Source organism: Festucalex cinctus, chromosome 21, assembly GCF_051991245.1.
Source record: "Festucalex cinctus isolate MCC-2025b chromosome 21, RoL_Fcin_1.0, whole genome shotgun sequence".
In the NCBI taxonomy this organism is placed as follows: Eukaryota; Metazoa; Chordata; class Actinopteri; order Syngnathiformes; family Syngnathidae; genus Festucalex; species Festucalex cinctus.
The window spans coordinates 4,599,362-4,611,409 of NC_135431.1; the positions used below are offsets into that span (position 1 = coordinate 4,599,362).

General features: G+C 41.2%; 1 protein-coding gene across 1 annotated transcript in view; it reads left to right on the top strand.

The window, feature by feature from the left end:
• Positions 1-12,048, top strand: part of myt1la (myelin transcription factor 1-like, a) — a 32,783-nt gene that overhangs the window by 14,035 nt on the left and 6,700 nt on the right. The window contains exons 7-13 of the mRNA XM_077510817.1: positions 1,986-2,392; positions 2,812-3,430; positions 5,119-5,558; positions 5,628-5,762; positions 7,676-7,766; positions 9,333-9,446; positions 10,016-10,236. Coding sequence (XP_077366943.1) covers positions 1,986-2,392; positions 2,812-3,430; positions 5,119-5,558; positions 5,628-5,762; positions 7,676-7,766; positions 9,333-9,446; positions 10,016-10,236 — 2,027 coding nt within the window. The remainder of the gene's footprint in view (positions 1-1,985; positions 2,393-2,811; positions 3,431-5,118; positions 5,559-5,627; positions 5,763-7,675; positions 7,767-9,332; positions 9,447-10,015; positions 10,237-12,048) is intronic.

A 12,048-nucleotide genomic window follows, 5' to 3' on the forward strand; every position in this document is an offset into this window, starting at 1 on the left:
TTTGGACCAAACAAGATTTATTAAATGAGACATTTTAAAATAAAAAATAAAAAATAAAAAAAAAGTGCAAATATATTTAAATGCAAACCACTCAAAATTAGTTTTAAAGAATCTTTTATTTTGGTTTACAATTATGCCGATATTGTCATAATTGTATTTCCATTGCATAGCCCGACTCACTGGTCACTTGATTAGGTACATCCACATCAAAAACTTATTATTTATTTAAATTATTATTATTATCATTATTTATTTATTTATTTATTTATTTATTTTATTTCATCATTATTCACAAATCTGCTTAGAACTGTGAGAAAACGGCTTGTTTTCATCATGGCCCGGGTTGATCTCTTATACTCTGTTGCCACCTACTGGCCGTTTTTATAATGCAATTTTTTTCACCCTTTCCCTGCAGTTGAGAGGCTGCATCAAAGCATTCTGTATGCTCTAGCATGAAAAAAAAACTAAAATAATAATAATAATAATTATTATTATTATTATTATTATTATTATTATTATTATTATGCAAGTTGCTTTTGGATCAAACAAGATTTATTAACTCATTCACTCCCAAAAACGTATTTATACGTTTTTAGGTTTTTGTTTGCTAGAGATTTTGTATGAAGGCTTTGATGCAGTTTCTGACCTGAAGTGGTCGCTTAAAGCGATGGTAGTTATTACCAAAAAAAACAACAACAAAAAACGGCCAGCCGGTGGCAGCAAAGTATAAGAGATCAACCAGGTCCATGTTGCAACAAGCTCTTTTTCCAAGTATTTTCAACAGGTTTGTGAATAATGATGAAACTTTGCTAATTCGAACGCTAATTCTAACAGATAAAAAAATAATTTGTATTTTTTATTATTTATTTATTTATTTATTTTTCTAATGAAAGAAGAGACACATTTTTCTATTGGTAAGTTGGTAAGTTCCATGTTTTATAGCAATATAACATGAAAATGGTTGGGAGTGAATGAGTTAAATGAGACATTTAAAAAAAAAAAAAAAAAAAAAGGTACACATATATTTAAATTCAAACCACTCAAAATTAGTATTAATAATCTTTTATTTTGGTTTACAATTATGCCGATTTTGTAATAATTGCATTTCCCATAGTATGCCAATTGCGTAGCCCAACTCACTGGTCACTTGATTAGGTACACCCACATCAAAAACTACTGGATAGGCCAGAATTCTTGACTCAATTTGTTGGGATTATATACCCGACTACAGTATATTATATTCCGAATGTTGTTTATAAGTTAATCTTTATATGCTCTTACACGCACGCAGCATTTTGTGTTAATAAAAGTACTACAGTCAAGTAAAAGTTAGCAATTCTGCTTATTTCATGCAGCGCTCTTCCTAATATTTTGCGAACCCTTGTCAAGGATGAAAATCCAACATGCGCATTATTATTATTATTGTCTTTGCAAAGCTGTTTTTAAATGTTTTTAATGGCCCAAATGGCAGCGAGGGAACGTTTTACCTCCCCGCATTTGCATCGCAAACGGCAAAGAAGCTCTTTCATATGGAAATGGACTAATTGATTTCCTCAAATCCACATTAGCGGGCGTTTGTAATTGTGCTGCCTGTTTTGGAGCAATTAAGGGCGAGTTTTAGCCGTCACTTAACGACTATTATGGGATTTGTGTAATTGAGGCCCTGCTCGAATAAGCGCCATTATTACTTGACTTGATTTGATTCGCTTGATCCTTGAAATCATCCTCCCTCATTGAAATAAATGGAAACGGCGTTAATCTGTTCCACGAGCACGAGATTTTGCGACTATTTTTGCAAACTGCGTCCAGTACTGTCGATCTTGAGGCAACAGAATGCGGCACAGCTCCCGCCGGGTTAGTCGAAGAGTCTTTGCTCTTCCAGTGCCATTTTTCCCCAAATCAAATCTTTTATTTTGAAGGGTAATGTTGTCGGGGGGGGGGGGGGGGTTCAAATGATTTGACTTTCGACGCCATCACCTCCCCAGCGTGTACGGATGCCCGCTGGCCAAGAAGAGGAAGGCGCGAGAAAAGCAACCGCTGGAGCCGGCCGCCAAGAGGAGACCCTTCGCCACCTCCTGCCTGGGCGAGGAGGACGAGGAGGAGGAGGACGGCGACGAGCTGGAAGACGACTTGGAGGAGGAAGACGGCGACTACAACGAGGACGCCTTAGAGGAGAGGGAGCGAGGGGAAGTCATGGAGGAGGATGAGGATGATGGAGGCGAGAAGGGCGAGGAAGAGGAGGAGGAGGAGGAGGAGGAAGAAGAGGAGTTCTCCGATGACATGGAGGAGGAGGAAGAGGAGCGGCCCGAGGACGACGCCACCGCCGCCGCGTTGGCACCAGGACACGACGAGATGGCGGACGAGGAAGAGGAGGAGCTTAATCATCAGCAGGGTGAGTTTTTTTGTTTTTGCCCATCATCGTCATTATTTATTATTATTTATTTTATTATTATTATATAATATATTATTATTATTATTATTTATTTTATTATTTCATCATTATTCACAAATCTGCTTACAATTGTGAGGAAACAGCTTGTTTTCATCATGGCCCTGGTTGATCTCTTATACTCTGTTGCCACCTACTGGCCGTTTTTATAATTACTTCAATTTTTTTTCACCCGTTCTCTGCATTTGAGAGGCTGCATCAAAGCATTCTGTATGCTCTAGCATGAAAACAAATAAAAAACTAAAAAAATATATATATAAATACGTCTTTGGGACACTATAAATTTAAAATTGAACGTATTTATACGTTTTTTGGAGCAAATGAGTACATTTCATTAATTTAAATTTTTCCCTTCCTGACAGTTGACTACCAACCAAGTGGACAATCAAAGCTTATTCCACTCCATAAGGATGATAACAACAACAACCACAGCTGCATCACAGGTCCCGGTCCAGGTTCTAACCCCGGTCCCGGCCCCTGCGATGAGTTTGAGAACTACGACGAGCTCGTGGCCAAGTCTCTCCTCACCCTGGGCAAGATCGCGGAGGACGCGGCGTACCAGGCCCTGACCGAGTCGGAGATGAACAGCAACTCGTCCAACAGCGGCGACGAGGACGACGAGGACGAGGACGGCAGCGAGCGCGGCGACAGGAAGGCCGACCTCAGCGTGGACCTGGACAGCGACGTGGTCCGGGAGACGGTGGACTCGCTCAAGCTGCTGGCGCAGGGCCACGGCGCCGTGATGCCAGATGACGGGTACCCCGAAGTGGGCCTGAACGGGCGGGCCGGCCTCGGCCTCGGCGGCGGCGGCCTCGCGGAGGAGAGCGAGGAGGAGGTGTGTCTCAGTAGTCTGGAGTGTCTGAGGAATCAGTGCTTCGACCTGGCCCGCAAACTCAGCGAGACGCACCCGGCCGATCGCCCGGCGCATCACCACCAAATGCACAACCACGCCGACCAGCAGGCGGCGCACCACCTCAACAGGTACAGAATGCTACGACGTGTGCGTAATCGCAGCTGACAACGAGGCACTCTAAAGTGGCCCGAGGCCCCGGTCCACACGCTTACTGTCAAGTTGCCTTTTTTGATTGATTGTTTTTTTTCCCCCTGTGCTAATCCACATTTTCTGCGTGACTTGCGCGCACTCATGGTCAACAATGAGGCGCTCTAAAGCAGCCACGCCAGCCTAAAGCCGAGATCTACATGCTTTCTAGGGGTGTGAATTGCCTAGTACCTGACGATTCGATTCGTATCACGATTCACAGGTCACGATTCGATTCGATACCGATTAATCCCGATACGAATGGTCACGATTCGATACCGATTAATCCCGATACGAATTTATAAGTCGATTGTTGCGATTTTTTTCCATTCAAATTTAGAAAATACTAATCAGTAAGCTTGTAGAGTGTAAGATTTATATGAAAATGTCTTATTTATTTATCTTAAATTTCAGTCTTATAGAGGTTGTAATCTGTTTCATGTTTGAACAGCATTAAAATAAAAATATTAAGGCTTAATGTTCCGTTCATATAACATTCTTCCATGCTCAAGGTGTGAATCCTAAAAAAAAAAAAAAAAAAAAAAAAAAAAAAAAATCGATTCTGCCGATTATTGAATCGATTCGAGAATCGCGCGATGTAGTATCGCGATATATCGCCGAATCGATTTTTTTTTAACACCCCTAATGCTTTCTGTCAACTTGGAATTTTATTGTGCGTCGTTTGCTCTTTCTCCTTCTCTCCATGACGTGTGTGCACTCACTGTCAACAATGAGGCGCTCTAAAGTGGCTGTGCCAACCCAAAGGCCCGTTACATACACTGATTGTCAAGAATTACTTTTTTTTTTTTTTTTTGCCTTAATCCTCTGCCTTCTGCTTGTGCTGTGTGCACACTCATGGCCAACAACGAGGCACTCTAAGTTGGTGTCTTCACACTGGCTGCCAAGTTAGATGCTGTCAGGTTAGACTTATATTTCCCCCTTCTTCTGCTGCGTCTGTCTTTTTTACCATGACATTAGCCAACAACGAGGCACTCTAAAGCGGCTTCGCCAATCCAAAACCCCGGTCTACATGGTCGCTGTGAAATTGGACTTTTTAAAAAATTATTGTTGTTTCCCCCACCCCCCCCTCACTCTTCCACATTGTCTTTGTGACATGCGCACACTCAGGGCCAACAACGAGGCACTCTAAATCGTCTATGCTATCTTAAAGCCCAGGTCTTCACACTAGCTGTCAAGTTGGACTTATTTTTCACCTTCTTTTCCCCTGCGGGTGCTTCTGTTTTTCTCACCATGACATTGACACACTCATGGCCAACAACGAGGCACTCTAAAGTGCCTTTGCCAATCTAAAGCACCGGTCTACATGCTGGCTGTCAAATTGGACTTTTTTTAATTTATTTTTTTTATGTTGTTGTCCCCCCCCCTTGCTATTGTGCATTCTCTTTGTGACATGCTAACACTCAGGGCCAACAATGAGGCACTCTAAAGCGGCTCCGGATCCCCGGGCTTTTCTGTCTTTCTTTCCATGACATTGGCACACTCACGGCTAACAACGAGGCACTCTATGCCATCAATCACGCGTGTATCTTGAAACTTGCGTCATGCATTTCGAAACAAATTTTGAGCTTTTTTTTTCCTCCGTGCGGCGCCGGCCCGCCGCCCTTTTCAGGTACGACGCCTGCCAGCCGGGCTGCCAGGACGACTGCGGCCCCCCGGAGCGCAACTTCTCCGACATGGTCAACATGCTGAAGCTGGAGGAGCAGCTGAGCCCGGCGTCGCGAGGTTACCCCACCAGCTGCAGCCAGGAGGGCGACGAGGACACCACGTCGGTGGCCTCGGAGCGCTCCGACGACACCTTCGACATGGCCAAGGGGAACCTGTCGCTGCTGGAGAAGGCCATCGCGCTGGAGTCGGAGCGCGCCAAAGTCATGCGGGACCGCCTGGTCTCGGAGCACAAGCAGCCCAGGCGGGACCACCACCACCACCGCCACCACCTTCACCACCACCACCACCACCATCACCACCGCGGGCACGGCGAGCACAGGATGGGCGAAGAGCGCAAGTCCAGGATGCACCACGACGGACTTAAGAGGGCCTACTACTCCAAAGGTAACACACACACACACACGCACAGAATCAAAGTGCGGTGATTGCAAATCTGTCTCGCCGGTTGTCTAGAATCTTCGCGGGGGGAGAAGAAGGAGAGCAAGTGCCCGACGCCGGGCTGTGACGGCACGGGTCACGTGACCGGGCTGTACCCGCACCACCGCAGCCTGTCCGGCTGTCCTCACAAAGACCGCGTCCCCCCTGAGAGTAAGTCGCGACGCTTCCCGGCATATTTGGCTCACTGAAAACAAGTCATCTGATTTATTACATTAAATTCAATTATGTTAATTAGGATGCATTCAAATGACGTCTATATCCGTCAATGGCAGTCAATGAATTTGAATGGGCCGGTACAATTATTTATTGATATAAATCAAAGAACCAATTATTTGATGAGATGAGTGAGACTTTTGATGACTTGTTGGAAGCAAAGTCGAGCGTGTCATCTTCATCATACATCCTGCATGTTTGTCGTGCTGGACTGCAGGTCAGTTATTTTGTGGGCAACATTTTGAGATTTAAAATGTATTGCTGATTTCGACATCAATATGTAGTTCAGACTTAAACTTAGACTTAGATTTGACTTTATTGATCCCTTTGGGATGGCTCCCTCTGGGAAATTTACATTTCCAAGCAGCTATAAGAACAGATAATAAAATAAAACATAATTCAATCAATCCATAAATACGGTTATTACGCCAGAGATTGAAATAATAATAATAATAATTAAATCAATCAATAAATAAGGTTATTACACCGGAGATTGAATTAAATAAATTAAAATATTAATAAATAATAATGATGAATAATAATAAATAAATAAATTAAAATAAATTAAGTTCAAGGATTTATGTTAAAACAACTTGGCCGTACTTTAATATATTCTACTTTTTTTTTTTTTTTTTAGATGTTTGAATGGTACGATCATTGTTGAAATATAACAGAATTTAGAAAGCAGCAAATAATGATAGATTGTTTGATAATTATAGATAGATATGTAAAATTGGAACCCGACCAATATGTTTTTTTTTTTTTTACGTTGATTCAGATTTTTGGCAGAAAATAAATAGCAATTTTAATCAGCCGCTTCATTTGAAAAATGTAAATTAGTTCCCAGAATGCATCGCGTTGTTGCACGATGCATTTAATTAATGAAATTATACGGTCGTTCACCCTCATTTGTGTGGTTGGCAGTTGAATGTGTGTCATATTTGCCACCTTTACGTTTGATTTATGTTGCACTATGTTGCTTATATTCTTTCTTTTTTTTATTATTTTTTTTATTTAAACAATTGTGAACTTAGATTGTGTGTAAAATAGTGACATCCAGGTCAATTTGCAATGCTGTAAAAATTAAAGTTTGCTTTATTTTGAATGACAGGTCCACAGAATGACCTTATCAACACATTTCAATAATATATATTTTATATATCGGTATACAAGGTTATGGTATACTGTAGATTTCTGTTTATTACAGTACATTATGAGACCAGTGTCACTTATGTTAAATGTGGTAAAAAAAAAAAAAAAATCAGCAAAAATTTGGTCGATGTTTGATGTGCCATAATAGGCCGATTAATCGGTCGGGCCAAAGAAGAAATATACTTTATATACTATAAAATATAAAATATTGTACATATTTTATGTACGTCATCAAAAATGTAGTAACAACAATTTTAATTTGATGTGTTTTGACACCCTCTTCATCTGTTTTCTTGCTCCTCTATCACACTCTGCTTTGACTTTTGCCATCCGTGATGTTTGGCTGACGTGACGTGAAGACGATCACGGCGTTACGTGGTGCCTATTTATAGCTTGATCAAACGTTCATTTAGCCACCTTGGAAGCTTCCAAACAGAAGTCGCTTTGCCTCACCTGCGTCACTCTACACAAGAGAGAAAAATGTCATTTGAAGACCTAACTAACGGTCCAGCCTTGGTTCACATCCATCCATACCCGCCGATTCTTTCCCCCAATGTTTTGCATGCTTTCGCATGTCAGCAGCACGTGCACGTTGGATGCTCTTAGCGCATGCTCGGCGTTTGGCGACGCGGCGTTTTCCGGATAACTTTCCTGTCTGCTCCTAACCCTCGTTGTCTCTCTCACCTTCTCCTGTCAAGTCCTTGCCATGTATGAGAATGTTTTAAAGTGCCCGACCCCCGGATGCTCCGGACGGGGTCATGTCAATAGCAACAGGAACTCGCACCGCAGGTGAGTCAGCTAGCGGGAGCTGAAGAGGGCGCTATGCAGGTGTGACTTTGGTATCCATTTCTCATTAACTCTTTTACTCCCAATAACGTATAAATAAGTTTTTTTTAATGTTCTAAATGTCCCAAAGACGTATTTATACGTTTTTTTTTTTTTTTTTATGCTAGAGCATACAGAAGGCTTTGATGCAGCCTCTCAACTGCAAAGAACGGTTGCAGAAATGGTAGTTATGACACAAACGGCCAGCAGGTGGCAGCAGAGCAAAGGAGATCAACCAGGGCCATGTAGAAAAAAAGCTCAATTACTTACAATTTTAAATAGATTTGTGAAAACTGATGAAACTTAGCTCTCTTTTAATGCTAATTGCTGCAAAACGGAAACAGATAGAAACATACTTTTTTTCCTGATGAAAGAAAAGACTTTAATCTTTCTTTTGATGGGTTCCATGTTTTGATAGCAATAGAACACAATATTCTGTGGGCCTTTCAAAATCAATAGAAATCCAGTGAAACAGCCGGGAGCGAACGGGACTGCAAAATGTGAAAATGGCTGGGAGTGAATGAGTTAATCAATTTCGGCACTTTGTCACAATTTCGACAGTATAATTAGCAAAGTAATCGCAATCGTGTCTCGGGTCTACTAAGAAAACCTGCCTGGGCGCCTTGTCACACGTTGGCGGCGTTATGTGGCACAGCCCCACTGGGAGCGAAGGCAGAGACAAAGCGGCGCTAGCTAGCGTAGCATCTGTTAGCGAGCCACCGCAGCTCCGCACGGGCTTTCATGTCTGGCCGTCGCCATGGAAACGCCCGCATAGCAGCGGCGGCTGATGTGCCGCTCGCTTTTTCCCGCTGGCCCGGCCTGCATTCAAACGTTGGACGCGGACGCAACACGCAGTCCAATTAGGTGGAAATCCACCCAAAATGTTGAGTGTAGTTTTGCAGCTCTCTCAAAAGACTTTTAAACTTATTAAAACACACTTTGATTCATCAAAAATCATACAAATGAGAATTAACGTTTTATGTTTGAACACCAAAATGTTCAAACAAAATCATATTTCATCCAACAAAAATCAGCTAGCTTAATACTAGCGTGAAACAATTGCATACATGTCATAAAATAATCATGTGGATTCTACATTTATCTGATTTTCACAGTCATGATGGTCCTTTGAGAGAAAACTCCGTGGTTCGATGCTGGGGAGGCTTTTTCTTTTTTTTTTTTCTTTTTTTTTTTTACAAAGTAGAAGCCAAAACCAAAAATAAAAGCGTGGGGTGGGTGTTTCTCGTGTTTTGGAGTCTGTGTGAAGTCACGCTTGTTATGTGGAAGCCTTTTGTGGCTCTCATGTGACTGCTGCAGTGGGAGAACACCGCCAGTAACGCGCTGAGGTGTTTCATCACTGTCTAAAACTGATCTTGGGTCAGTAAAGTGGTTTTAATCATGTTCACTATGGATAATATGTTACATAATGGGGGGGGGCGGAGCTAGGGCGTTGCACCAAAGCTGCGCTTTGCCATTCAAGTATCATGTTTTCTTGAATTAACCTTCCCTATCTGACCCCCCCCCCCCCAGTCTGTCGGGTTGTCCCATCGCGGCGGCCGAGAAGATGGCGAAAGTGCACGAGAAGAGTCACGTGATGGACAGCGGCAGCAGCAAGTCCAATCAGACGTCAGACCGCGTCCTCAGGTACCACCCGCTTCTTCTCCACTCCCTCATATTAACTCATTTGCTCCCAATAACGTATAAATACGTTTTTTTTTATGTTTTAAGTGTCCCAAAGACGTATTTATACGTTGTTGTTGTTTTTTTTTATGCTAAATCATACAGAAGGCTTTTATGCAGCCTTTCAACTGCAAAGAACGGTTGCAGAAATGGTAGTTATTACACAAACGGCCAGCAGGTGGCAGCAGAGCAAAGGAGATCAACCAGGGGCCATCTAGAAAAAAAACTAAATTACTCACAATTTTAAATAGATTTGTGAAAAATGCTAATTGCTGCAAAACGGAAACAGATAGAAACATACTTTTTTTTCCTGATGAAAGAAGAGACTTTAGTCTTTCTTTTGGTAGGTTCCATGCTTTTATAGCAACAGAACACAATATTCTGTGGGCCTTGCAAAATCAGTCAAAATCCAGTAAAACAGCCGGGAGCGAACGGGACTGCTTCCGTGAAAATGGCTGGGAGTGAATGAGTTAATAACACAGACGATAATTATTTTGTGTGTTGTGAAGTAATAATCCCGTCTGCATTGTTAGGCCCATGTGCTTCGTGAAGCAGCTGGAGATTCCTCAGTACGGCTACAAGAACAACGTTCCCACCAGCACGCCGCGCTCCAACCTGGCCAAGGAGCTGGAGAAGTACTCCAAGACCAGCTACGACTACGGCGGATACGAGGGCCAGCACGGCGGCTACGGCAAGAGGGGCCCGCTCGGCAAGTCCCACCACGGTCGCGATACCTCCCCCAAGGCGTACGATGGTGAGCGAGCTACTTTCAGCCGGCGCGCACACGGTACCCGAGTACCATTTTAAAGTCTCTCTTGATATATTTGGCCTTTTTTTTTTTTTTTTTAATTAACACTCTCCTTTGTAGTGTGTCAAATTTACAAGACTTATTTATTTATTTATTTGTTTATTTATTTATAAATACCATGATATTTTTTTGCATTTGGGTACTAGTCAAAGAAGTAAACAAATCACCAGGGCCTGATGGGCGTCCAGCTGAATTTTATCGGCATTTCCGGGTTACTTTATGACCACTGTTGCTTAAATTTACTAAAGAAATCAAAACAACTTTCCTTAACTCATTCACTGCCATTGACGGAAAAATACGTCAAATGATGCTTTTTTTTTTTTTTTGCTGGTCTGGCAATGAATGTGCTATAAATACCCATATGAATACTGCAATCATAATCAAAGTATTATATTCTAAAATAATAATAATAATAAGATGATAATGTTGAGTTTTGATTGACATGTTGAGAGTCCTATTAATGTTTATTAGCATGCTTGCAATTGGTACAAGGATAAAACTAGGGGGAAATAAATAACTATTCTTTTATTTGAGTAACATCAGGTTAAAAGAAACAAAACACAACAAAAGTTATACAACGATGGTACTCAAAAGGAGCAGATAGAAGTACAGAGAACTTATAATAATCCTGCCCCTTTATTTTCCACTATTTGGTAGAGATAGACCGATAAGGTTTTTTTCGGGCCCGATACCGATACCAATTATTTGTAGTGAAGGATGCCGATAACCGATATTTGGAGCCGATATTCATTTTCACTAAAAAGGGACATCAAAATTTGGAAAAAATACAAACTCCAGCTCTTATCTTTTTTTTTTTTTTTTTTTTTTTTAAGCACATGTATATTGAGCAACTTTTAGGGTTAGTAAAATATTTTTAAGGCCCCCCCAAAATCTTAGTCAATAGACAAGTTCTGGGGTCTCCCAGGCGCAGTAGCATGTTTTCAAAAGTTAAATAAAAACAAAACAATTATTTTCTACAAAAAATAAGTCTTCCAAAATTTCCAAATATCCAAAGTATTACATTTTTACTTCTTAGTTTTAATTTCAATCAAAAACAGAAGGTGCAGAGAGTTTCCAGGGTCGACAAAAATGAAAATAAAAACTTTTTTTAAACATTTACATTTAAATTAGTTCCCTGAAGTTAACACTTAAAAAAATAAAAAATAAAAAAGGATCTATTATCGGCCATATGATTCTTCAAAATGGCCGATGCCGATATTTCTCAAAATGCTGAATATCGGCGCCGATAATCGGCCCAGCCGATAATCGGTCTATCCCTACTCTTTGGTGATACATATTTCTCCAACAACAGATCCTCAAACTGAGGACAAAAACAAAACATCAAAATATACTCCCTCAGTTTCGAGTTACAATATTTCACCTAACCCAATATACAGAAAACCAATCACAGTTTGTCATAATTATATAAAATTAATAATTACTTAATTACAAGAAAAATAGTCATCAAATATACAAGTTAAGAATACAAAAAAGGAAAACAATTAGCACAAATGAAATACTCGTTTATGGTCATATAGTTTGAAGATAACACAACCGCAAATTGTCTAAATATAGTACCCACGTTTGTAATTGTACAATATTATAAAAACTGAATACAAGTGAAAAGAAGAAAATAGTCAATGCACGGAATGCTGAGCTGGATGATGGATGGATGTAGGAGGAGCAGAAAGCGGGAGCGAGATAAATGGAGGCGAGCCCGCCTCGTTGCTTGGCATCATCGGCGATTCCGTGATTCAC